This window comes from Pogona vitticeps, chromosome 9 (genome assembly GCF_051106095.1).
Source record: "Pogona vitticeps strain Pit_001003342236 chromosome 9, PviZW2.1, whole genome shotgun sequence".
Lineage (NCBI taxonomy): Eukaryota > Metazoa > Chordata > Lepidosauria > Squamata > Agamidae > Pogona > Pogona vitticeps.
Window position 1 is genome coordinate 5956912 of NC_135791.1, and position 27622 is coordinate 5984533.

Genomic DNA, 27622 nt, shown 5'->3' on the forward strand with positions numbered 1-27622 from the left:
GAAAGGCCCTGTTTTCTCTGCCCTTCTTTCACATGGGTGAGGTAGTCTCTGCTGATGCAATTCCTCTGCCCATGCTGGGAGGCACCCGCACAAGTTCACAACTAGACATGATTTTGTTTCTCCTTGTTTTGAACCCACGGGCCAACTGTGGCCTTCGTCCGGAGGGCTTCTTTTCAAATGGGTTTTTAAATGCTGCAAAGCAAATGTCACCGTGCAGAGCCAAAGGGAACCAGCCACACCGAGTGATTCGAACCCGGGGCAGCCCCAACTTTTCTTCAGTTTGCTTTGCAACGGTTTCCAGGCAAGAATAAGTGGCACTCCACTTTTTCTCCACCAAGCTCGAGAAACATCTGAGGTTCTCCTGTCCGCAGTTCATCAGCAGCCCTGTGACTTTCTCACCTGGTAAGTGTGTATCTGCGCTGCCCTTTCATGACACTAGTCCTCAATCTGGAGGAGCAAAAAGGAAAGGAAGAGAAAAGCACACTCAGGGGCCTCCTGCCTGGGTAGGAAAAGAGCTGGAATGGACATCTGGCGCTTCAACCAGCAAAATGAGCAGAAGGTCCTCATTTTGCTGGTTGAAAAAGGGCTTTTTGTTGTTGTTGTTTTGGCAAAGAATGTAGTAATAACCTACGCAGTGTGAATTGTTTGCTCTGGGGCTTTTATATGTGTCTTTACAAATTTATGAGTGTATAAAGAGGACTTAATATTTCGTTTTATAGACTGCCGTAGAGACTTACGGATCTTCTGGCAGAGGAGCGATCTGTCCTTAGGGTCAACGAAAGAATGCATTTAGGGCTTATAAAAAATAGCAGATGGGAAAGTCTGGTCTGTGAAGGATCCGGGATCATCTCTATTTCGCAAGGGAGGAAAAAAAACACCCACGCGTGGCCACCTGCTGCTCTCTCTTAGCGAGGGGAGAAACAAGGGCTCGAATCCTGCTGACTTTGCCCTTTGCCTAAGGGAAACTGCGCCGGTTGCGCTCCCTGGACGCGCCTCCTTTTTTAAGCGAAATTGTTTTAAAAGGGAGAGTTTCCTTTTATTGCATCTGCGGGCTTTTGTGCAAACCAGCGTCCTGCGGGGCTCCCCTTCAGGCGAGGCGTAATTAGGGGCCAGATCCCCTAGAAGGCACTCTGCACATGCTTTCAGGAACTCTTGAAGAACCACCTGCCTTTTCGCGGCCAGGCGCCGGCGCAGGGGAGAGGAGGAGGAGGCAGGAGAGCAGGGCTGGGCGCTCTGCACATGCTCGGAGAAGCTCGGGCCAGGAGGAGGAGCAGCCTTCCTTGAGCCCTGCCACCCGGGCGAGGAGGAGGAGGAGGAAGAGGCGGCCCCGGAGCGGCGTGGCTTTGGCCTCGGCCCAGCCCCGCCGGATCACCTGGAAGGAGGAGGAGGAGGAGGAGGAGGAGGAGGCGGGCGAGGGCGAAGGAGGGGCCGGCCGGCCGGACTCCATGCGCGAAGCCGCCCCGAGAGAACCCCCGCACTCTCCTGGCCGGGTCTCCTCGGGAGCAGGTGAGTAGCACGGGGGATCGGGGCCCCGGGGGAGCGAGGGGGTCTCGATCCCCCGTCCCACCGCCGTCTGCCGGATCTTCCTCCCGAGGAGGCGCGCCCCGATCCTGCGCCTCCCCTTTTCCGACCTGTCCGCTTTTTCCTCCGGCTTACTTTCCCGTAGAACTCCGCGAAGTGCCTTCTTCTTCTTCTTCTTCTTCTTCCCCCCCCCCCGGGACGACAAGTTCCAGAATCCGCGGCTAGGGGATTCTGGGTCTTGTAGTGACCCCCTCCCCCCAAAAAAAGGACCGCTGAGCCAGCTCTTCTCCCCAGGAGACCTTCGCCGGAGGGTCCGGGATCCCGAAAGCCCCCGATCGGATTTTTCCTCCCTGGGTGGGAGAAGCCCCTTCGCTGCACCGCCGCCCCCATCGTTTTAAACCGGGGGGGCGGTCGGTCAGTCATCACCTGGAGATGGGTCGCGCTCACCTGGGTCAGTGGACAGGTGAGGGAGGAGCGACGCGTGCCCCAGGTCAAAGGACAACACTCCCCTCTCTCTTTTTGGGGACTACACTTCCCATTATCCCCTAGCCGGCTTTTGTTCGCTGAGCGTAGGAGCGGCGAGGGGCGAAAAAAGTAACTTTTCCAAGGTTGGCGTTCCTTGCCCGTGTGGGAGAGAGGCTTGGGACGGGAGGTGACTTCCTGGCTTCAGTTTATAACAACAGAAGGACCCGCGTTGCAAGTTTATACTGACATAACCAGGACTTCTGTGGCCCCCTGAAGCTGGCGCCGTTCCTCTTTTGGCACAAGCCCCCGGGACTCGGAACCTTAGTTTATGGATTGCCTTGAATTGCTTAGACACGGGCTTGCCTGGAGATGAGATCCTGCCTCCTGGTTAGGGGACCCCCACCCTGGATCCTCCCCGCTTGAAGGGCTGAGAGGACCAGCTGTGTGGCGTTGAGCCCTCTGTTCATGCTCAGAGCTACCCTTGGCATTCTCGCCGGTCGAAGTACCTGGCTGCAGGTGGCAAAGTGGGCCGCTGGCCCCTTCTGGGGATCCTGAGGATTTGAGTCATTTTTTCAGGACATGTCCAAGTTCTGTTTTGGAGATAGAGAATTAATTATCATTGTTTAGTCTGAATCTGGATTGCGGCACAGTCTCCCACAGAGACTTTTCTTGTCTGGAGTCATTTTTTAACTCAGGAGGTCAAAATAATTTATATTTATGAGCCTATTTATTAACCTAGTCTCCAGCCGAGAGCCAACCATTTAAGTGGCAGAAAGGAAAACACAAATGGAATCGGGCAACACAACAAAATACAGCTGGCTAAAATGGTGGCTGGCGTTTTTGAATAACAATGGCAATAACAGTAATAATGCCAGTCAATGCTTTTGCAGTTTTGATTGACTGTGCCTGTTTTACTACTACTACTACTACTACTACTACAATAACAACAACAACAACAACAACAACAACAACAACAATAATAGTAAGGCTTAGTCAATCAAAATTATAAAAATATTGACTGGTATTACATAACACATGCAAGTTTTAACCAAAATACTGTTAAATACTGTATTGACATAATATACAGTACTATATGCTTTTCCTAATATTGTCATTTTTTGTAGCTCTCATGGTATTCTTTCTGAAATCTGCAAGTGCTTGTAGCACTTCTTATCATAGTTGTGAAATTTCTTATTGTAGTAGTTGTAGTAGTAGTAGTTTGTTATTATTATTAGTAGCAGTATTACTATTATTATTAATCGAGTCCCCTGTCAAGAAAGCCCAGTGGGGAATCGAACTCGTGACCTCTGCCTGAGCCATTCAGCTATCCAGTCCTGCACCTGCTTACTTCCTGGGAGGCCCAGCGAACTCAGGATGACTTCCTTCCAAGCAGAGCGATAAGCTTGCTGCATGCGATCTTTGAAGGTTAATTTTATTGCTTTCTATGTAGGAATTACGCCAGGGAGAGGGACGAGTCTGTTTGGAAACCCCCGTAGGGTTGGAAGTGGGGTTTTCCCCTCCTTCCCTGGCCATTTATCTGTTTCTGGTGGTGTAGAGTTTGGTGGTTTTGTGTCTTGACTTTATGGTCTTCCAGTCACTATCTCTTTCAACCATTGTGTGTGTTGCTGCTTTTTCTTCGAAATCTGATTATGCATCTTTTTTTGGATGGCGTCGTCCGATTTTGGCATCATCTGATTTGTATATGCAAAGGGAAGGCTGACCTGCGGCCGAGGCTTTGAAGAGTTACTTTTTAAAGTCCAGCTCTTGTCCTGTGGCAAGAGGTTCTCACACAGGACTCTGAATACCTCAATAAAATCAGAGCTTGGAAGAATTTCCCCTAAGGGGAATATAGAGAGTCGGAAGTCAGAAAATGGAACAAAACTTTTCCAAGCTCTGTTAGAATTCAAGGCAACCGGCCGACCTTCCCCACCCCTTTGCTCCCGATTTTTGGGGTGCCTTATTTCATGTGTCTTCTTGCTGGTGAATTTGTAACTTTTTCGATCTGAGGGTTTCATGGATCACAAAGCAAGGGTTGATCTGAGGAACAACTGGGGAGGGGGGGAACACCTGCCACGCAGGTCACAAATGTAGGTTGCTTGTCAACAGAGAAACAATGAATGGGATTTGAACGACCAACTGAGCATTGGAGACTGGCCCACGGACTTCAAAAATCCTTTAAAATGCCACCGGGCTCTCTGCACGGCTGTTGTGCTAGTCTCGGCTCCAGAGTAGACCCGTCGGATCGATGGCTGAATAGGAAGTCAACCCTTACGTCAACCCAGTTGAATCAACGGTTTACTCCGGTTGAGACTAGCAGTGAGGTTACGCGGTGTGGTTTGGTTTGTTACCTGCTGACAAGTTCAAGATTATATGAAGCATGATCAGCGATACAGACCACGTTGTGTAATTAAAATCCGAGCAATTTCCCCATGTTCGTGCACTCTATGTCATGTGCTGTTCAGTTGATTTCTCCATAGGGTGACCCAAATAAGGTTTCCTAGGTGTAGGAGATATTTAAGGAGCGGTTTACTAGTGCCCTGCCTGTAAATTTTTGAACCTAAGTCTGCCGAGTCCTAATCCATTACTGCATGAATTATTGCAACATATTGGGAATAAAATACTGGTCATTGTTTAAAGATTTTTTTTTTTGCAAACCACATAGTCTGTTCTAATGAAGTGGTTCTCAGCTGCCCGGGGTTTCTGGGAGTTGTAGTCCAAGAATACCCAGGTGACCCACAGCTGGGAATTACTGTTGTGGTGCATAGATTAGGCACCTTGTGGGTTTCATGCCTTGGATAAGAGATCGGTTTGCTAGTCTTACAGTTGCTCTCTCTGTTTTTCCTCTCTGTTTGCCCTTCTTTTTCTCCTAAATGGTGAATCGGATGGAGATAAGTCACCTTTGGAAAGGTGAGCTATGAATTAGTATAGCAGTGTTATCAGAGGAAGACTGTGCTGTGGAAAGGGGAGCGATGAGCAGAAAGTCAAAGGCGTGGCCACCTTGTCATGGACCCTGTTGCAGTTGATTAGTAATTGAATGAATGGAGATATAACCAGCCGAACTAGGCAGTTTTATACTGTAATTGGCATTATGTATTTTTCTTACGACAGTTTGCACATACCATAAATAAATGAGGAGATAGACTCCAAAATCCATGGGCTCCCTTCCAGCTCTGCAGTTCTATAATAATAATAATAATAATAATAATAATAATAATAATAATAATAATAATAATAATAATAATAATAATAATAATAATAATAATAATAATAATAATAATAATCATGATGATGATGATGATGATGATGATATAATGTAATTTAATTTATTGTCATTGTAAGTATATACATGGTACAGTGGTGCCTCGCTAGACGATAATAATCTGTTCCAGTGAAATTGCTGTTTAGCGAAATCATTGTCTAGCGAAAAGCATTTCCCCATTGGAATGCATTGAAACCTGTTTAATGCGTTCCAATGGGGAAGAATCGTCGTTGTCTAGCGAAGATCGGCCATAGGAAAGCCGCTTTGCGAACCGACGATCAGATGTTTAAATCGTTGTCTCTTAGGTCCCGAAAACACCTGTTTTGCGAGCACGGAGGGAGCTGTCAAAATCGTTGTCTAGCGAAAATCAGTTTGCGAAGCAGGGATCAAACATTGTCCAGCGAAATTCCCCCATAGGAATCACTGTTTTGCGAATCGCTATAGCGATCGCAAAAAGCCAATGTCTAGCGAAAAAACTGTCATGCGGGGTAACTGTCTAGCAAGGCACCACTGTATACCTATACAACGATAATAATAGCTACAAAAATGGCAATATTAGGAACAGCATACATACTGCATTGATGTTTAACAGATTTAACTTAGATTTTTAGTTAAAATTTGTATCTGTTATATAATACCAGCCAATGTTTTACAATAACAACAACAACAATAATAGTAATAATAATGCATTCCAGTGCCTGTTTACTTGGAAATAACTTCACTGAGCTTGGAAGCTTTTTAGAATGTAATTTTCGTTGAAACACAAAAAGGACCACCCAATATGCTTTGTACATTTTGATTTTCTTAATAAAAGCTGTCAGCTCCACTTATTCAATGATGGGGAAAACACTTTAGAGGTATTTTTATATAGTGCACAGAATTAGCCCAGCAGTCATTTCCCTCAGTTTCTCTTATTCCTTCAGCTTTGTTTGCTGTCAACAAATGTTTCAAATAAACTATAAATGGAAATATTTCAAAGGAACGTGCTAAATAGAACCCCAGATGATTTAAGGGATGAGAAAGGAACATGTGTGATCCAGATGTTGTTCATATTCAGTGATACAGGACAATGGGTTATGCCATTCAGAACATCTGGAGGGCCACATGTCCCCCATCCCTGATCTAGGGCATTAGAAATCTTTCTGGGAACAAGCTTTCTGGATTTTTATATGGTATGCTTATTTCTTTTATTCCATTTTATGTCACCTTTCTCCCAAGGATGTGCCCGAAGTGGTGTACAGCTTATTGCATTGAAAAACAATTAAATCTGTGACCAGATTATATGTCTTTGGTTGTAATTAAACCTCCAGCTGCCAGCACTTAAACCAGAGGTAGGACCAGGGTGGATTAAAAAAATACAGTGATTTGTTTTAAAACAAAAAAAAATCTATTTAAAGCATGACTTAAACTTAAAAATTGATTTTTAAAATTTTGATGGTAAAAACCCCCTTAAAATTTAAAAATTTTAAATCATGATTTAAAGCGATTTAATTAAAATCAAATCCAACCAGAGGAGGAGACATGCACATAACGTCAGGAAAAGGCTAAACTGTGTGGCTTTATTCTAGTGGCCAATTTGGACATTGCTATTACCGTATTTTTCCGCGTATAAGACTATACTTTTGTCTAAAACCTTTAGACTAAAAATTGAGGCTCGTCTTATACACGGAAGTAAGCTGAGGAGAGAACAAAAACAAGTGGAGGGGAAAGCAGGGATCAAAGTGATCCTGCAGTGCTTTGATCCCTTTCCCCTTACACTTGGTAAGTCCCACTTAGATTTCTTAATTTTGGATTAGAAAAGTGGGGGTGTCTTATACATGGGGGTGTCTTATACATAGAAAAATACGGTATGTGATGCTAAGCCAACTCCAACTGGGCAGGCTTCACAGTGCCAGGGTGTCTTCTGAGTATTCAATAGTTCAGAGGTTGAGGTTTCTGGCTGGAAAGCAGTGCTGGGCACAGTTATGACAAGAACGGCTGGAGAGCTCAGTGGTTTAAGTCTTTGGCTGTGGAGCCCGAGGTTGGGAGTTCGATTCCCCCACTGGGCCTCTTTGACAGGGGCTGGGCTGGATGACCCTTTGGGGTCCCTTTCAGCTCTGCTGTTCCAAAATTATTCCCTACCTAGAAACCTCTGGAAAAGGTCACCATAAGTCAGAATTGACTTGATGCCACATTAGCTTTAGAGCCCTTTCCTGTCATATCCCAACCCTGCACTCCCGCTCTGAACCTCCCCACACCATCTTATTTTTGCCAAGCAAAACCAGCCCAAATCATCGAGGCAGCTTCGAGCCTTTAGTCCATACTTATTTTTAAAGGCACACCTTATGGCTAGGAGGTCAGTGGAAGTTAAGTGTGCAGTTTCCGCCGGTCTCTCGCTCTGCGTATCAGTTGCTTTTCTTTTCCTTATCTAAGCGTAACATGCCTTTAAAAAAGCAATATGTTTATTCCGATGTCTGTTCTTGAATGGTTTTATTTTTAAAATCAAAGCAAAGTTAGAAATACCTTGGAGAGGTAAACGTTGAGTCACTTTGAGTGTTTGCTGTACTGGATAAATGATACGTTTCACCATGTACGCTTTTATTTTGATTGATAACTTTCTTTATGTTCTTCCGTCCTGTTCTGAGCCCGCTTTCCTTCTTTGATATCATTTTCTGGCTACTTTTGCGCTTCAGTCTCCACCTGTGCTTCCTTGCGGTTCCTCTTTACTGTGGGAATGGACAACCTGTGGCCTTCGAGAGGTGACTGGGACTACAACTCCCATTAGGCCTGATCATTAGGCTTTCTGGCCAGGGCTGGTAGGAGTTGGAGTCCTACAGGATGCCAAAAGCCCATCTCAGGTTTCAGATGGGCTAGTCTTAGAGTTGCTCTCTTTGTGATTTAATTTATGATTTAATTTCTGATTTAATTTTTAATAGAGCATGAGCCCAAGATTGGGAGTTGAATTCCCAACTGTATGAAGAGCCAGCCTGGGTAGCCTTGGGCAAGCTGCACAGTCCCAGGGAACCCCCAGAAGAAGGGAATAGTAAATTACATCTCAGTATTCTCTATTTGACAGGGACGTGGTAGTGCTGTGGGCTAAACCGCAGAAGCCTGTGCTGCAGGGTCAGAAGACCAAGCAGTCATAAGATCGAATCCACGCGACGGAGTGAGCGCCCGTTGCTTGTCCCAGCTCCCGCCAACCTAGCGGTTCGAAAGCATGCAAATGCGAGTAGATAAATAGGTACCATCTCGGTGGGAAGGTAAACAGCGTTCCGTGTCTAAATCACACTGGCCATGTGACCATGGAAAGATTGTCTTTGGACAAAACTCTGGCTCTATGGCTTGAAGAGCGGGATGAGCGCCGCCCCCTAGAGTCGGACACGACTGGACAAAAATTGTCAAGGGGAACCTTTACCTTTTATTCTCTATTTGGAAAACCCTAAAAAGGGTTGCCATAAGTCAGAAGTGACTCGACAACATGTAATTATGATGACGATGCACCAACCTTAAGAACATGGTGTCTTTGAGAACATTCAGAGGGTAGGAGTTAGTTTGCCATAAATAATACTGGAGCTGAGTTGAGCTCAGAATCCTTCCGCATAAAACCCCACTCTTGATTGCCTCACGCTTCTTTCATTTCAGGAACCCCATTGAAGCAGAGAAGTTATATTCTTGTTGCTGCAGCTAAACACGAATTGGGAATTATCGTTAATTATTTTCACCAACAGGCAACGGTTCTTTCTTCAGGCGATTTGAAAGCAGTAAACACATGAATAAGACGGAGTGATATGGTTTCTCGGTCAGGCCCTTTCCCCTCACTTCCTCATACTGGGATGGAAATGCTGAGGCAGAGTTAGATGTGTTGAAGACGGTGAAAGCTTGACTGGAATAATCTCACTCCCAACTAAGGTGGATAAAAATTAATGTGTTTTTTTAAACAATCAAATTGATTTAAATCACGATTTAAATCATGTAAAAGTTGAGTCATGGCAACTGGACGTCTTCCTTATTAGGCTGAAATGTTTTGCTATTCATCCAAGTAGCTTCTTCAGTCTGAGGAGAGTTGGTAGGAGACCCCTGATATCTTCTATACGTTGCTTTCACTTCCCCCTGGTCTGAATAGGCTCCTTAGATGGACAAAGGACGGGTGTGTGTGTGTGAGTGAAAATCCCACTTCTGCAGTCCTTCTCTCTCTCTCTCTCTCTCTCTCTCTCTCTCACACACACACACACACACACACACACACACACACACACACACACACAGAGACACACACACACACACACAATTCCCAAGGCTAAGAACTGACAACGAGCGCACCAACCATGCAAGGTAGCTGCCAAGGTATCTCCTACACACAAACATTGCAAAAAAAATCCCCGTAGCTGGTCAAAGCAAGGACTGGTTTTAGTACAATTCATCTACCTTATCTGTACTCACACCTGAGTGGAGGCACTGTGTATTTCAGGGACATGTACAAAGTGCTAATTCCCAACTCAGCTTTGTGAGATGGCAAATGGACCCAGAGCTGCCTCATGAGTCACACTGAGTCTAGTTGAACAGCAGGGAAGCAAGGCACCGGTCTCCTCAGATACATGCCAGCCTGCTAACTTGTTTCCCTACTTCCTTTTAATACAAGTGAATGAGTTATTATGCACCGGTTGCCAGCTCATCTTAGGTCCTTTTCATGTTCCATCACGACAAAAGGCAGCTTCCTGACTTGTTACCATTTCCATCGCCACGTCTACATTGCTTTCTGGGAAAGCTTCAAACTGACTCCTTTCAAGTCTGGATTACGCAGAAAGCGTCAGTGTCCCTTTGGAGCAGTTTTAATATGTCCTCTAATAATGATAAGCATGGAAGCATCTGCTCCCTTGCTCAGCCCTTTGTTTGAAGTGTTCAATGACAGGAGATGAGTTGAAGGTGTGAACTGTCTCTTTCCACACTGACCTCTGCATGTGAGGCTAGCTTCCTAGGCTCACAGAAGTATAGAAGAGTCCAGCAAAATAGTTTCATATTTCATGTACCCCAAGTTCTCAATTTTGTCACACAGAGGCTAAAGATTTTATTGCCAAGCTAGGATTACAAGGCTCCTGGCTCTTCTTTTACAGGGAAGTCTCAGAGAATGAGAAACTGGCCAACATGTAATATCTTCTGCAATGTCGGCCAGCTAAGGTTGAATTTGTCAGGTGGTTCCTGGAATTTATACACCTTAATGCCTACATCAATCACTTCTGGCTGTGTCAAGAGCAAGATAATAATTAGCTTGAGTGGTTGGCAAGTGGCCAATCCGGATAAATGTATGACCATTCCAAGCAATCCAGGTAGCCAGAGGAAGGTTGAGAATAGGAAGAAGCAACGTCAAAGGGTTGCCATTATAGGGAAGAGATGGTTGTCACAGACTTCTCTTACTTAAATCTTTGCTTTTGATTAAACCTTTGAGAAACTGCTTTTTTGGACTGCAGCTTCTGGAAGCCTCGAGCAACAACCGTAACTTAGAAGTTTTATTTTTAGACTACAATCCCAAGAATCCCCAACCAGCAAGAGGTTCTGGACATTGGGGTCCAAAAATTAAAATTATTCCCAGCCAAGCTTTTGCTTAAGCAGGAATGAGGCCACCCAGCTGCCACTATGCTGAAACTGCGTTAACAATAGTATCTAGTAGTGGTTAGAGGGGTTTTCCAGATCTTGACTCTGCTGAAATTGAGGACTGAGCTATTTAACCACTCTGAGCCGTTGTCAGTGGTGCAAATGGTCCAGAGGATCATTCTTATTTTATATTTGCAGCTCAGTAATTAGACGGAATCACTTATCCAGTGAATGACAATGATGATCTCCATTTTCCTCTTTTAAAAAAGGCTTTAGAAATTTTTAAAAAAAGAGAACACTACCCTGATGTAAACAGAGGTGTAGTGTTCAAACCCTCACCAGCTATCAGCTGTAAAAGCTTCAACTTCCTTTTATGGAAGAGCACTGCCTAGAAGTCCAGCTGGTGAGTTGACACGGAATGTTCACGACTATCTCAACTGTTCAGCGGGGAAAACAGAGGGACACATGGGGTTATGCTGGGCAAACTGGCGCAGCAAAGCTGAGAACAGGCAATCCTTCTTAACCAGATGATCACCTGGTTAAGGTGTGTACGCATGAAAGTGGTACCTCAGTCATTTTTCGGAGCGTCTGTGATTTTTATGGTGCTTGGAAGATTCCTTGCGTACGGTTGGGTAGTGCTCTTGGTAGCATCTGAGGAAACTGTGATCTCTGTAAAAGGAGAAAAGTACGGACGTTTTGCGCGGTGCCTACCGCAGTTGGCCACGGTCCACCTTTCAAGGCAGTGAAGAAATGTGATACTGATGTGAACGTTTTCAGCTACCTGCTTTTTTGGCTCTTAGGCCACCCGCTCATTTGTTTCCTTGAACTGAGGAAATGGTGTACGAACGGATTCAGCCGGTTACCTTAACTTCGCAAAGATTGTTAACCGTATCGAAAACAACACCCTGTTTTTTTGCTAACAACTTCCCTCCTGTAACTTTGTGGCAGGAGGGGAGTCCATTGTTTTGATTTCCTTGGTTTCAAAATGCTGAAAAGGAGCTTTATGTCTTGAGGATGGAATAATATCCTATGTGTTTGCGGGGGTATACGAAGGACCGCCTCCTCCCACGCAGGCCCCCTAGTCGTCCCCGTAGACAATTCTCTGAGGCCTGGCTTTGAATGACCCACTGCGATCTTGTGAGGAGCTTGGTGGGATACTGGAGAAAGCCATTTTGCTCATGGCTAGAGATGGGCAAGAACTGAACCATGAACCAGAAAACGACATGAACCGGTTTGTTTTTCAGGGGGACTGTGATAGTTCGTGGTTCGTGGCTACCCACGAACCATCACGAACCACCGGCTTGCCAGTTCGTGCCCATCTCTAGTCATGGCACCCAGATTGTCGAATTCCCGCCCTCGAGAGGCCTGAAGGGCCCTCTCTGTGATGAGGTGGAGAAGACGTATATATTTTGCCAAGTGTTTCTGGACTACTATTTGTTTCCGCTTTATCGGATGTTGCACAAACTCTGCTGTTATCATTTTATTTTATTCCGAGTACTCCTGCCTTGCTCCTGAGCTACTTCAGCACAGTCAGTAGATTTCTGCAGGCTTATACTCTAGAATGACACGACATGAAAGGAAGAACGGATGAGGAGGGAAGAAGAAAGCAAGTGATTTTTCAGGCTGCGCTGGTCAAATGGCTCTGCTCCCCATCAGCCGGAATGGTGGTGATGGTTTTTATGGTGCATGTGATTTTCTTTGTTCAAACCAGTGTGTTGAAAGTGTATTTTATCACTGTGTGCCAATCGGGAGCCTTTTTTTTTTTTTTTGGAAAAGTTACTTTTGGGGCTATCGCTTCCCAGAATGCCTCACTTACAATGATGACATTAAAAAGGGAGAGTTTATTTAATGTAGCTACATTCAGATGCTTTCATGTAGTCATGCCTCCCCAAATATTCAAGAATATGTAATCTTGGAGGGGAAGAGAATGAGGAAGTTGGATTTCCCCCATCCTTTTTTCCCCTTGGATGGGGAATTTCTTTATGATTTGTAACGAGATTTCGTGAGGCCATTTGAAAACCAGTTCCCCAGATCCAGTGGGGTAGGTTTATATGGATACAAAGGTGTGATCCTCCTCAGCAAAATCAACAGGAGGGTCCCCAAACACAGCTGCCTGATTAATTTGAAAGAAATGAACCAAAAAATTGAATAAGTGAAATCTCATTTATCGCGGTGATGAGAGAAAATCCGAAAGCAGAAAGGCCGGTGTCTAAAATGACATTTTTATCCAGATCCCTGCTTTTAACAAATATTCCAGCTGAGTCTGGGATGAATTTAGTTCCTCCCTTATGTGGAATTTGATTTAGGCCTTCTCTGACCATGACTTTTTGTATGAGTCATTAAAAAAATGGGGGAAAGGACAATTTCCAGCTAAGGGCTTTTGCGGAAACAGTTATCCCAGCTCAACTAATATCCCCAGCGAAAAGAAAGCCACTTTGAATGCATGCACAGCTTCCTTCTGCTCTATATTTTTCATGAGACATTCTGTGCTTTTTAACAGCTACTGGGCAGGCTGAAATTCGAGAGGTACAGCATTTTTGGCATCAGTTGTTAAGGCAAGTAGGGCTTATGGTCTTGCTCTAGCGTGGTAATACTGTGGACTCGTAGCTAATATTTTTCCACAGCTTACTCATATCAGCTGTAACTGATGAAGCCTTCCTTGTCTAAGGATACCTGTGCTACGGTTGCCTGTTTCACCTGGACCTTGCAAGAATTAATTAAATATGGACAGTGAATCTTCGAATTCTAAGAAAGGGTTAGTATTTGGGAGGGGTGTCAGGTTTTTTTTTAATATTTATTACTTATAGCGATACTCTACTTTTCTTTCCATGAGCTCAAGGTGATATACATGGCTTTCCTCTTCCACAATGTGGTCTCCTTCTAACAGTACACCGTACTGTCTTTTACATTCTGAGACTGCAGTTTCTTTGTAACATGCAGACATTAATTTTGTGTTTAGTGATCTTCTGGTAGGGGTGCAGTATGAAATATTTTCTGTGCAAAATATAGCATATGTCTAACTGGCGTCCAACCCTGACATAGGGTGCAGTCATCTCATACTTGCAGTGTGTTTTAAAACAAGTGTTTCTCAAAGGACAAAAATGGCTGAGATGCCAGCTTTGCAGTAAGAAAATAAGGTGTTACCTCTCCAAAAACAGGTTTTTCAAAGTGGCTATGTCTGGACAGTCAACTCAACTGTTTATCTCTTGATGAGCAATGAGTGAACAAAAAGCAAGCTAATCTGCAGTTTCCAGAGTTTCAAAACCTTGTAATGGGAAAAAACAGATGTCTTTTACTTCTTAAGACAGTTCCACAGCTGATTGCAAAGTCGGCATGTCATTTTATTCTGTACCTTTGAGTGCTTGCGTTGCATTATGTTTCCTGACATCTATAAGGCAGCATTTCCTCCTCCACGAAAAAGGCAGTGGAAGGCAGAGGGTGAGTTATAGGCACACATGGAAGAGAAGTGAAAGACATGGATGTTCAGGGATAAAATCAGGCCCAACCCAGTATTATGGGACATGTGTGTTTATTGCTATAAACAGCACCTCTGTAGTTCCTCTCAGAGCCTGAAAGTATCTAGTTACAAATTGCTAGAAACATGAACCAATATCCTATTTAACTTCCTCTGAGCAGAAAGGGCCATTGATGTAGTTTTGCAGGATTGCACTGCTTGTGCAATGACCAGTTGCACAAGCTGTGATCTTCTACAACCCGTCCTTCCCTTGTGCAACGGCAGCACGTACACAAGTGGCATGTGATCCCACATTACTACACAGAAGGGACTTTCCACTCAGCAAAATCTCAGTAGGATCCGTGCCTCGTTGTTGATTCTGTTTTCCAAAAATGAAAATGGTATTTTAACTTGCAGAGAGATGGGGAGAAATGGCCTTTTTGGACCTCAGGTGGCAGAGCCTCCCAGCAAGCACAGCCAGTGGCCTAAAATTATGGATGATGCTTGGTGTCCTTGTGAAAGGTTGGTTGGTTGGTTGGTTGGTTGGTTGGTTGGTTGGTTGGTTGGTTGGTTGGTTGGTTGGTTGGTTGGTTGGTTGGTTGGTTGGTTGGTTGGTTGGTTGGTTGGGTTGGTTGGTTGGTTGGTTGGTTGGTTGGTTGGTTGGTTGGTTGGTTGGTTGGTTGGTTGGTTGGTTGGTTGGTTGGTTTGGTTGGTTTGGTTGGCTGGTTGGCTGGTTGGCTGGCTGGCTGGCTGGCTTTGGTTGGTTGATTGGCTGGCTGGCTGGCTGTGGTTGCTTGGTTGGCTGGCTGGCTGTGGTTGGTTGGTTGGTTGGTTGGTTGGTTGGTTGGTTGGTTGGTTGGTTGGTTGGTTGGTTGGTTGGTTGGTTGGTTGGTTGGTTGGTTGGTTGGTTGGTTGGTTGGTTGGTTGGTTGGTTGGTTGGTTGGTTGGTTGGCTGGCTGGCTGGCTGGCTGGGTGGGTGGCTGGCTAGCTGTGGTTGGGTGGTTGGTTGGTATGTTGGCTGGCTGGCTGCTTTCCTCAGAAAAAAGGAAGGGAGGGATGGGTTCTGAGTCACACGAGTCAATTCTGAGTCATTTTTTGGGGGGGGGAAACCAAGTCAAGTCCAAATTGAGTTCCTGAAGTCTGACTTGGCAGCGAGTCCCACAACCAGCGTTTTCCTGCCATGACATTTACGTTATTTCAACTTGACAAGACAACTTGCTGACTGGATTTGATTTAAATCACGATTTAAATGGTTTTAAACTTGGGGTTTCTTTTGCAATTTAAATATGAAAAAAAAAGATTTTGTAAAAATTGACATCGGGATTTACATTGCGATTTAACTCAATTTGATTGTAAAAACAATCATTGATTTTTTTAAAATCTACCCTGCACCTCAGCAAAGCATTTTGTTTTCAAGCTTTGAAAGATTTCTCATGTCCAGGCACGAGCAAGACCAAAAAAAAGCACTCGCCTTTTTCATTCAGGTCTCCGCAATTCGCATAAACGATCTCTTTGTGCAAAGGAAACATCCTTTCCCTCTGCTAAGCAAAGTGTATGGGCAGAGCACACGCAGGGCAGCAGATTATTTGTTTTAAAATACATGAACGGCCTTTCCAAGGCAACAAAAGAAGCGCAAGTGGTGTCGTTCACATTAATGTGTTCGTTGTGTTAAAAAGTTGTTTTGTGCCAAAGATTGTTTGCATCATCTTCTCGGTTGAAAGTACTATGTAATCCCTGCCTTCCGAAAGGGTGAAGATAATAATTTTGTGGGTCATAGAATACAGTAATGGAGTTGGAAGGGGCCAATAAGGCCATCAAATCCAACCTCTGGCTCGCTGCAGGAATCCAAATCCAAATTACAGTAGATCTGATATGAGGGTTGTCTAATTTTCTCTTAAATTCCTCCCACTGTTGGAGCACTCACTAATACGACCTCCAGAGGCATGCAGGCCCACTTCCAGCTATTTGGGCCGCTGCTATTTGGGTGTCTGCCACCCAGATAGTAAGTGGGTGCATGCCCCTCTGCGCATGCACCCGCCGCCCAGCACTTCATGTTCTTTCAGTAAAACAGGATCCTCGAGCTGGGTCACAAACCAAACCATGCACCAGCCCATTTTTCTGGTTCATGCATGGTTCGGGTTGTGCCCGTCTCTAATGACAATCAAAGAATCCAGCTAAATATACAGTGGTGCCTCGCTAGACAATGATAATCCATTCCACTGAAATAGCTGTTTAGCAAAATCATCGTCTAGTGAAAGGCATTTCCCCATTGGAATGCATTGAAACCTGTTTAATGCCTTCCAATGGGGAAGAATCATCATTGTCTAGCGAAGATCGGCTATAGGAAAGCCGCTTTGCAAACCGCCGATCAGCTGTTTAAATAGCTGTCTTGCGAAGCTTAGGTCCCGAAAACACCCGTTTTGCGAGCACGGAGGGAGCTGTCAAAATCGTTGTCTAGCGAAAATCAGTTTGCGAAGCAGGGACCGAACAGTGTCCAGCGAAATTCCCCCATAGGAATCACTGTTTTGCGAATCGCTATAGCGATCGCAAAAAGTCAATGTCTAGAGAAAAAACTGTCATGCGGGGTAACTGTCTAGCGAGGCACCACTTCATAGAGATAAGAACTATGCCGATTTAGAGTTTTGGACTACAGCCACCAGCCTCTGCCAGGCAGTCCTTCGTGAACTTGGCAGGAAAACACATCTGTGCAGTGAGCTGGACTCTGGGCATTCTATGACTGCTCTCTATTGTACGTTTCGACTGAATATGGGCAGCCACCTCATGCACACACCCCTGCTCCTGGCCAGTTTCCATACCCTCAGATGCTTTCTTTGGCCATTAGCTCCAGGGCTTGGATTAATAATCATAATAATCATTAAAATGTTGGCCTTCCTCGTGCTCGCCGTCCAGGAAATTCTGCCCAAGCTGACCAGCCCATTGAAGGAGTGAGTCAAGTCAGCACCTAACGGAAGAAATGCCTTCTTTATCCGACTTGAGGACACCGAATCGGCTGATGCCAGGGGTGTGAGAGGAGGAGGAGGGTTCTGTGCCGTTCCCCCCCCCCTCTTCCGCTGTCCTCCATTGAGGCACAAAAACTGAGAATCAGGTTCCTGTTGAGGAGGAAAAGAGGGAGAAATTGATCCAGGAGGAGAAAAAGAGTCTTTATGCCCAGCATGAATAAAATGGGAGGAACATGTGTGTGTGTGTGTTGGCATGGCAGCTCCTTGGTGCTCAGTGGGACCTGCTACTGTCAAGCAAATCCTTAACTGAAAGGCTGCTTGTTCAACTAGTCCTTCCAAATTACATACATTTGGAGCTTCTGCGCATTTGCCACAGGAACACAGGTGTGGAAGCGGTGGCCCTATGTGCAACATTTTACCCCAAGCCAGAGCATTTATGGCTACCATGTATTTTTCCGTGTATAAGACGCTCCCATGTATAAGACGCCCCCCACTTTTCTAATCCAAAATTAAGAGATCTAAGTGGGGCTTAGCAAGTGTAGGGGGAAAGGGGATCAAAGTGCTGCAGGATCGCTTTGATCCCTGCTTTCCCCTCCACTTGTTTTTGTTCTCTCCTCAGCTTACTTCCATGTATAAGACGACCCTCAATTTTTTAGTCTAAAGATTTTAGACAAAAGTATAGTCTTATACATGGAAAAATATGTTACTTGCTTTAGGGAGTACCATATTTGGCTTCAAGGGTCAAGCAGAGAACTTTAAAATAAGCAACATGCTCTAAAGGTTTCCACCCAAGTATCTTAGGATGGAGAAGTGCTCTGGCCGGCATCCCTGTGGTGAGGGTTCGATACCTCCGCAGTTTTCAGCATCCGCGGCAGGAGGGGCCTTGGACCCAATCCCCTGTGGATATCGTTGTTCTGCTCTTTTCTCCTCCCTGCTTTAAACACAAAGCAGCCAGAGGAACATGAGATTGGGAATAACAGAAAAGCTGGTTCGCCCTTTTGTCAGCCTCTGTGTTCTTTGCTCGCCTCCGAGACCCATTTCTCTCACTAAAACAGCAAGAGGTCCACTGGTTTTGATGCTGTCATTTGTAAGGATATAAAGAAGGACTCGTAGAGCAAAGGTCCATGTCATCCCAACACCCTGCTTCCTGGTGAGCAAATACTCCTGTCGGTTCAAGATTTATGGTTTAATCAATTCAATTATGTATTACCAGATTTCCACATGACAGCAAACCTCCAGAAGCCAAACATTAACTTACACTGTAGCTAAAGGGTTTTTTTTTTTTTAAAGCAGCAATTAGACACAGTGTCTGTAGGTAGTCCATATGTTTAAGGTGTATTGTAATACCAGGAGATCTTTGGCGGTTTCAGAGGTATATAAAGTGAGAGGTCTTCATCCTGATATTTGGCCCCCAGACCTGCTAATAAGCAGATTAAGTCGTCAGCTCAAGCAATTGAAAGGGCAGCGAGTTGATGATTTTTAATTATTAATAATCTTTGAACTGCAGAGGTGGAAGGGACCCGTTGGATCATCGAGTCCAGCTCCTCTTGAGGAGGCACAGTCGGGAATCGAACTCCCAACCTCGGGCTCCTCAGCCAGATGCCTTAGCCACTCAGCGATCCAGCTCCTGTGGTCTTCAGTTTCTCCCAGCATTATTATCTTCTCATGATGTGCCCAAAGTACAATGGCCTCCGTTTATTCTGGTTTTTTTATTTTTTTTGCTTCTATGGAGAATTTAGGCGGTATTTTGTCTCTGCCCTCAATGTGGTGCAGAGGGGATGATTGTAAACGTTGGGTGACACGCCAAGAACTGATGCTGCCGGATTTTCCAATGGCACCACAGGTGGACCTACTGGTCGATCTCACAGTTTGCAACACAAGGGTTTCTGAACCCACCCACCCCCAGATTTTTAATAGTATGAACAAGGGTAGAAAAGGTTCTGCTCCTTTTCCAAATTGGGAGTCTGTATGTCTGAGCTTTTGAGTGAGAAAAGCTGTAAACCTCAGTTCTAGCACTGAAAATACAGTCTGGGGCCTGACTTAATAATAATCATCTTAAAATTCCACAGCTGGAAGGGACCCTATAGATCATCAAGTCCAGCCCCCGTCAAAGAGGCACAGTGGAGGAATCAAACTCCCAACCACTGAGCTACACAGCAGTTCATTCATTCCCTTTTCACTCCTTGTGCTGGAGAGAGCTGTTTGTAGGGGTTTCTTCCTCAGACGCCAACATTTCTTGATTTGCCTTTGTACCTGAGGGAAGGTGGGAGCCATTTGCCACTATACCTCCGAATGTAAAGCTTGAGAAGTTTCTCTTCTTTCGGACTACAGTGGTGCCTCGCTTAACGACGATAATCCGTTCCAGGAAAATTGCCGCTAAGCGAAAACATTGTAAAGCGAAAATAAAAACCCCATCGAAACCCGTTCAATGTGTTCCAATGGGATAAAAACTCACTGTCCAGCAAAGATCCTCCATACGGCGGCCATTTTCGCTGCCTGTATAGCGAGTAATCCGTCCCTAAACAAGGCGGGAAGCCATTTTAATCACCCAGTGGCCATTTTGAAACCACCGATCAGCTGTTAAAAAAAGTCATTTTGCGAAGAATCGGTTCCCGAAGCAGGGAACCAATCAATGCAAAGCAAAATTCACCCATTCAGACCATTGCAATTGCGATCGCAAAAAGCTCGTCGTTAAGCGCTTTTGTTGTAATGTGGGGCAATCGTAAAGCGAGGAACCACTGTACAAGTATTAGAATCCAGAGCTTCACCCAACCAGCTATGGTCCTGCTGTCTGGAGGATTTGATAGTCCAAAAAAGTAACTTTTCTAACAGACCGTGCTGGTTGAGGGATTTGGGAAGTTGTGCTCCCGAAAAATGACTTTTCTGAACTCCGAGGAGGTAGTCAAATGTCTGAGGTCAACCGACTCCTCACAAATTAATTTTTGTTTGTTTAGTCGTTAAGTCTTGTCCGACTCTTCATGACCCCATGGACCAGAGCATGCCACGCCCTCCTGTCTTCCGCTGCCTCCTGGAGTTGGGTCAAATTCATGTTGGTCACTTCGATGACACTGTCCATCCATCTCATCCTCTGTCGTCCCCTTCTCTTCTTGCCTTCACACTTTCCCAACATCAGGGTCTCTTCCAGGGAATCTTCTCTTCTTATGAGATGGACAAAGTATTGGAGCCTCAGCTTCAGGATCTGTCCTCCCAGTGAGCACTCAGGGTTGATTTCCTTCAGAAGGGATAGGTTTGTTCTCCTTGCAGTCCAGGGGACTCTCAAGAGTCTCCTCCACAGATTAATACCCAGAGTCAAACTATTACCAACGATAAAGACGCCACCTTGATTGTGTGTAACATGTAGCTTGGCCCTCATGCCCGCTACCCCTGCTTTAGAATAATATTTGCCCAGCTTTCCTCTTCATTCCTCGTGGTTGCCAAACTCTTGCAAGGCTCAGTGTTAACCTGTGTTAATTTCCCCGTTAAGCGAGAATGAAGCGTTCGGCGGTCTCCTTTCTTGGACGGGTTAGTGGGAGGCGACGACAGATGCCCGCTTTGAGAAGCGGCAGCCGCCTTTTCAACACGCGCCACCAAAATAGCGCTGACACGACCGGCTGAAGTGGGGAAGAACAACTAACTCTCTATAACAATCACATTCAGTGGGCGCGAAGAGTGGAGCAAAGAAGGAGCACTTTCAGCTCTTTCAAAAGAAGGGAGCGAGGCACACAGGATCCGTGACCACAGTGTATTATCGAGTTACGAAAAGTAACTCAGCCTGGCGGGCACAAAGGGACCATTCACGTCAAGGAGCGTGACCTAGTTATGGATTGAGGGCCGAGTTATTTTCATTTTTTACTTCTCTCCCATTTGAGCTAGAAATAGCAAGCCCTTGTTATTTCACAGCTTTTTGAGAACTGGGGGCAAAGCTCCTGCCAGCAATTACCCAATTTTTCCCCCCATTTTTGTTTTGCTTTATTGAGCTTCATATTTATAGAACTCCCATTATAGAGCCGGATTTGGGGGTTTTTTGGCCCCTGCTCCGCTCTTAGCAAGCACAGGCTGTGATCTGGTTATTTCCTCTCCACCTTCCAACACAGGTGGCTGATATTTTTCCCCCCTCTCTTAAGCATCTGAAAAAACAAAAAAAAAGGGCATTTACAAATTGGGTACATTTCCTATAAGTAATTACGTCGGCGGCCAGTGCCAGACTGAAATTGAGCCCGGAGGCTCGAAACAAACAATAATCGTTCTGAGAGGCCTGCCTGTGGTTTGAAAAACAAACAAACAAAAAGTTTGTTTCTTATGTTTTAATCCCCCTTCTCCTGCTGATAAACAGATTTGACAGCGGTGCTGGGTGTCTTAAGAGCCTGCAATGCCTATTTGGCCAGAGGAGAGAGTAACAGGCCCGTACACCAATAGCCACATGCTCCGTTTTGTGTGGTAATATGAATTGCAACCAAGTGGAGAAACGAGGGCGGTCTTGAACCAGGGCTCAGAATCACTAGCCTTTGGTCCCTTTGCTTCTAGGGGCAACACTCTGAATCCAGAGTCAGGATAGAGAGACCTCGGGTCGGCCACCCTCCAGTGCTTCCTGACCTTGGGTATCCAGGTGTTCTTGGACTTCAACTCCCAGAAATCCTGGACAACACAGCTAGTGGTAAAAGCTTCTGGGAGATTTAGTCCAAGTCACCGCACTGTCTTAAGATAGCGCCAGACAGCTTTAGGTGCTTTGCAAGCCATCGCCTTTGTTGTCACCATCATAAGACCAAAGATCACCATGCAACCAAAAAAAAGCTTGCAGACCTTCTGCTGTGATCAGACCCTGGCTCAACAAAGGATGTACTGTTTCTGCAGTTTTGCTCCTCTAATTCAGAGGGGGACACCTCCCTGAGGCCTGGAGACTTGCACATCCTCATCCTTTGACCTTGAAGGGCTGCTCAAGGTCAAACCAGCACCACCAGATTTTTTTAAAATTGCAAAAAATGGAGGAGATACCGATATGCTCCTTGCACCTTCTAGAGACAAAAAAATGTCCGCCTTTTTTAATTTTGGTGTCGGAGGGGCCCCAGGAGTGCTGGGCGTCTCTTCAAAACATGGCAACTTTTTCCAGCATCCCAAAGAGACTTTCAAAGCCAAATTCCCTCATTATTATTATTATTTTTAAATTAGGTTATTGGGATACTTGGAAAGCTTAGGGGTTTTAAGGAAGTGCATTTGGCCTCCTGGGGGCCACATATAGGCCATAACCAATCTCCCCTGCTCTAACGGTCCCTTTGCACGGTAATAATATGCCTATTGTTTTGTTTTCTCTAGCTGGAATCAAGATGACAACAGCTGTGCCAATAACTGAGGGTGCCTTATCTTATACCAACGGGACCACAAAGTCTCAAGAACAAATTCTTTATCAGAGTAAGATGAGCACAGGGTGGGCATTGATGGAACTCTTAAACTCTATGGCCCAAATCCTATTACTTTTGCCCCTTGACATAACTCAGTCGGTGTGAATTGTTCTGCAGAGCGCTGTGAGTTCAGAAGTCATGTAACTCAATGTGCAACCGCAAGTGCTTAGGCTAACGTCTTAGCTCCCAGCAATTTTTTGAATCTTAGACCTGCAGAGCTGGAAGGGACCCCCTTCATCAAGTCCAGCCCCTGCTAAGGGAGGCACTGTGGGGAATTGAACTCTCAACCTCTGGCAGCCGAATACCTAAACCACTGAGTTACCCAGCAATTCTATGAGATCTACACCATTTGCGTTATGCTGGTGCAAAGCCTTAGCAGGATTTTGGCCTATATATGGTAAGAATAGATGGAATCATTCCCTTTCCAAAAGAGACAGAACGATCATTTGGATGCTTAATAAAACTGGAGACACAGAGAAGAAATGTAGTGCTTTTCATGCTCTAGATGTAAGCCTCCAGACCAGTTTCTGTTGTTTGTCAAGATGATCCAGACTTATGGCAACCCTAGTCTGGAATGCTATTCCAGAGACATGTTCTATGTCTTGAAACCAAACAACTGGCCTTGTGATTTATTATTCCCCCGCCCATGTCAAAAGGAAACGCGCAGAGACATGGTTCTTAGCATGCAGAACGAGGTATTAACCATTAGGCGGATCCCAATCCATTAGGATGGCGGTTCCCAAGCTTGGGCCTCCAGATGTTCCAGAACTGCCGCTCCCAAAAACCTTCACCACTAGCTGTGCTGGCCAGGACTTCTGGGAGTTGTAGTCCAGGAGCAAGGTTGGGAACCACTACATTAGGATATTTTTACCTGGTGAGACAAGAACAGTGGTTATTTTTAATTCCTACATTTTTGTCTCCCCAGCACCACCAAAAAAACCTGTACAGTATTATGTACAAGAGTTTTTCTTTCCCCCCATTTTATCCTCATTAACATTCCTGTGAATAGTCTGATCAAAAACCAAAGCCAATCTTGCATATTTTAGAATGTGTGTGTGTGTGTGTGGTTATTTTAAAATCAAGATGGAGGAATGAAGAATCCTTTAAAAATTAATGTTCCATGGATGGGGGTGGGAGAACCGGACAGACTCCCAGGGCTAAATTTTTGGAATTCTTGTAACCACTTTGTCGTGTGTGGCGGAAACGAAAAGCTAATTCAAATTCATTCGTTCTAATGCTTGTTTTGCCCCCCCCTCCCTCCTCACTTTAGGTTCTGGAGCAATTATAGCAGCCATTGTTGTGGGTGTCATAATTATATTCACGGTGGTTCTGCTCTTGCTGAAAATGTATAACAGGTGAGTCAGCCACTTAGCTGTGGGCTCAAGGTCCATTAATTTTTTTAGGAGGACGAAAAAGCTGGTGGGTGCAGCACAGTTGTGTGCATTCTGGCAGGGCGTTCCTGCCTGGGAGTCCTTCTGGAGTCTGTGCTGTTGTTGCATTTTCATTCACAGTGTAGCTATGCACATGGCCTTAGGTAAAAAGCCTTGTGTACAGGATAACGTGTCATTCCTATGAAACAGTGGTTCTCCACTATGGATGAAAAATCCCGGAAGACTTCACCACTAGCTGTATGGACCAGAATTCCCGGGAGTTATAGTCCAAGAACAATTGGGGACCCAAGGTTAGGAAGCACTGAACAAAAGATTTCCCAAAAATCAGTGGAAAAGAAATAGGGAGGAATTAATAGCTCCTGTTACTAAACACATGTTGACAAAACGCTCAACAAGACCAGTGGAGAGGTATTGGGAGTTATCCAACTTCACGTTCCTCATCTCTGTTCCAGATGTGTTAGATTGCAGCTGCCATCGGCACAAGCCAACATAGCCAATAATGGGGATGATGGGAGTTGTAGCCCAAGTCCTCTGGAGGGTCCCAGATATAACTTATTTGTGAGAGACCAGGGAGTTCAGCTGATGTCCTTCCCATCTTAGGACACAGCTGGATGTCAAGGCAGATGACACCCCCCCAAGAGAAGGCCACTCAAGGCCTGACGAGTCCTGCCATAATGTTTCTTTTGTCCCTTGCAGACGCATGAGGGCAAAGCGAGAGCTGGAACCGAAGAACGCTAAAAACACCGTCCCTTCGATTTTAGGACAGAGCCCCAACTGCCCCAACACACAAGGACGCCACACGACAGTGACGTTTGTCCCTGTGGACGTTCATGTGCCCAACAGAAGACCGTGAGGCGCACGCTTCTCCGAGAAGGACGACCAAGAAGAAAACATGGGCCTCCCGGTCTCACGGGGGCCCAGACTCATCAACAGAGAAGAAGAACGGACTGCGATGGGTCTCGTTGCCTGCGGCCCACTTTCTGTGGCCGGTCAGCTACGTTTCTCTCTCTTCCTTTTAGAAGGGAAAAGACGGGGCTTCTTGGTTTAACCAAGGTGATCTGGTCGGGAACATGTTACGGCTTTGTTTAGAAAACCAGGGGTGTGAAGGGGCTGCCAAGCTGCCTGTTTGTTGGACAGAGACTTCCTTGCTTCTCCAGTTGCCGCTCGGCTCTCGTGTATCTGAAAGGCCATGGATAAGAACGGTTCATTGTTGCTTGGGGGATTTGGAAGCTGTTTTGTCTAATTCGTTAGTACCTGACTCTTGTCCTCTTACGCTGTTCAGGTTCCACTCCTGTTCCACTCCGGAAGCATCCTGCGCCATGATGTTTTTTTTTTTTTAAGCCATCATCTGTTTGGAAGGCCTCCGCTGTTGCCTAGTCAGGGGAGAGCCGTGACGATCAGAGCAAGCGAGGAGCGCCTGCTTGCAAAAGCCGTAGTCAAAGGGCCGGCCCTACCCTTAGGCAGAATGAGACATTGCCTCAGGTGGCAGATATTAGGGGGCGGCTGCTCCACTAGTGGGTTGCGAACATTTAATGTGTTCAGTTGATTGTGTAATCTTGCACCACTGTTTTGGGAAAAAAATATGGATCAGTTTACAATTTAACATTGGTCTTGACTGTGAATATCCACAGAAGATTGCTATCTCAACTAACCCAACATTTAAAACAAACAGAAGACAAAAATGAGTGAATGGAGTCTGAAATGACAAGTTATTTGGGTTTAACGGCTATCTCACCTGGGCGTTAATAATGCAGGTAATCAAATTTAAATGGTATTTTACAGTCCTTGTGACTGATCCTTCATGAGATGTCTCGTATCACAATATCTATTAAGTTGGCAGTTTGCTTGTGAAATCTTGACATGCAAGAAACTATTTATTTATTTGGAGAGGTTTTTTTTTATTAAATAAAGAAATAGGATGATTTTTTAAAATGCAAGACAGCAAAGAACAGCTAGGATGCTATGGAACCAGGTGGGCTTTGTGAATATTCCTGCTTTTCTGTAACTTGAATAAAATAGGGTTTCCCCCCCTAATAAATAATGTCTGCCTCAAAAAAGGCACATTGCATTTTCGTTTTCAGGTCTTGACAGTGAAGTGCAACACTCTGCAAGATTTCGTATGAACTCCCAGGAAAACTATTAGGTAGCTGATAAAATTACAAAACAGCATGGAAGGTCACGGGGCCGACCCTGTCCTTAAACATAGGGGGGCACCTGCCTTAAGTGACAGATGCTAGAAGTGGCCGTAGTGTTCTGAGTTCCTTCTCCGTTTCTTTCCTGGAGAACACAACTGTGTGCGTGTCTCTCACACAGCCTGTCTGGCATCTCTGAGTCACTCTGGAGATCAGGTAAGTTTCAACGACCAGTCTAGGAAGCTTAAGCACATGGAATTGAGGGATTATCAGAACATCCCCTGTGTTCTTGTGGCAACAATCTCTACTGATCCAGCTCTCTTTTACTGTCTCCTGCACCCGGCTGAAGCATAGGATGAACTAGAACGACAGGACTCACTGCCTGCTCTCAGAGACCAGCTATCGTTTGTTGTTCCCATCCCTGAAGTGTCACCATTCCAGTTGGTCACCAATAATTGGTGTGTTGCTTTCCTTCTCCCTCCCCTTTCCTTTTTCCTCTTATCCCATGTCTTTTCGATTGTAAGCTCATCAGCAAGGACCATCGTGCAATTAATTTGTGTACCGTGGTTTAACAAAGGTTAGGACAATTGTGAATGATAAATAAATAATCATCTGGGAGCAATTTTCCCAGGTCTCTGATTTTAGGTTCCTCTGTTCTGCCCTATTACGGCTGAAAGATCTTTCAGCCGCGGATGAATGTCTTCCATTTGCCATGGACTGGAGCATCCAGCTTTCAGCCACTAAAATATGATCCCTCCTGATAAAACCACAGCTCTCCAGAGAATTCAAAGTAATCCTCCACGTTTGTTTTTTTTAAGCAAAATTCTCAGGAATGGTGAATATAGACATCTCTTGAAGAAAACAGCTAAAGCAGAAAAAACACTATCTGAAAGTCTTTTTTTAAAAACCCCACAACGGATGCATAATAAATTGTGCCTTTCAGCAGAAAGTTGCCTCAACTTTGCTTTTAATATTAACTTCCTACAGCATATCTTAATGTAAAAGTTAAAGCAGGAGTCCTCTAGCTAGGCCTGTGTGCACCATGTTAACTGGGCAACTGGTAGCATAAGCATCTGTATCGAAAAGCAAGAATCTCTCCATGTATCCTAGATTCGTTGTATGGCTTCCAGATATTGTTGTTTTCCATAGTTGATGTGCAAAGGGTTGGTTGCTGTGTTAGGCTGAGAAAGTCTTTTTAAAAATTAAAATAAAAGTCACCGGAGCAGCAGCAGCAGCAACAACAACAGAATTGTAGTCTCCAATGACTAAGGGTTGCAAGCAGAAGGGGGTTTAATTTGTTTTTGTTTTTTTTTTTAAAAAAAGAGGCAGACCCCCTGGTTTAACAGTTAAAGCTGTTTAAATGGTTTAACAGTTAAAGCCACAAATGAATGAAATTAATCAATTAGGGCAGCCTTTGTGGGGGGTGGGGCTAGTGGCTCAATTTTTTTTTTAAGAACAGATACTGAACGGCATGTT

At 45.1% G+C, this 27622-nt stretch overlaps 1 protein-coding gene across 1 annotated transcript; it reads left to right on the forward strand.

The window, feature by feature from the left end:
- The first annotated feature begins 1136 nt into the window (after positions 1-1136).
- On the forward strand, positions 1137-26082 carry NCMAP (non-compact myelin associated protein). The gene is made up of 4 exons (XM_020800076.3): positions 1137-1506; positions 22538-22633; positions 23894-23978; positions 24711-26082. Exons 1-4 carry the CDS (start codon positions 1137-1139, stop codon positions 24865-24867), a joined length of 708 nt encoding a protein of 235 aa, XP_020655735.3. The 3' UTR covers positions 24868-26082.
- Positions 26083-27622: the final 1540 nt, after the last annotated feature.

Excerpts from the sequence above, each read along its gene's own strand:
- NCMAP (XM_020800076.3), top strand. The coding sequence starts at position 1,137 with ATGCTTTCAGGAACTCTTGAAGAACCACCTGCCTTTTCGCGGCCAGGC. Across the intron at positions 22,634-23,893 it reads AGAACAAATTCTTTATCAGA|GTTCTGGAGCAATTATAGCA; the intron begins GTAAGATGAGCA and ends TCCTCACTTTAG. Across the intron at positions 23,979-24,710 it reads TTGCTGAAAATGTATAACAG|ACGCATGAGGGCAAAGCGAG; the intron begins GTGAGTCAGCCA and ends TGTCCCTTGCAG.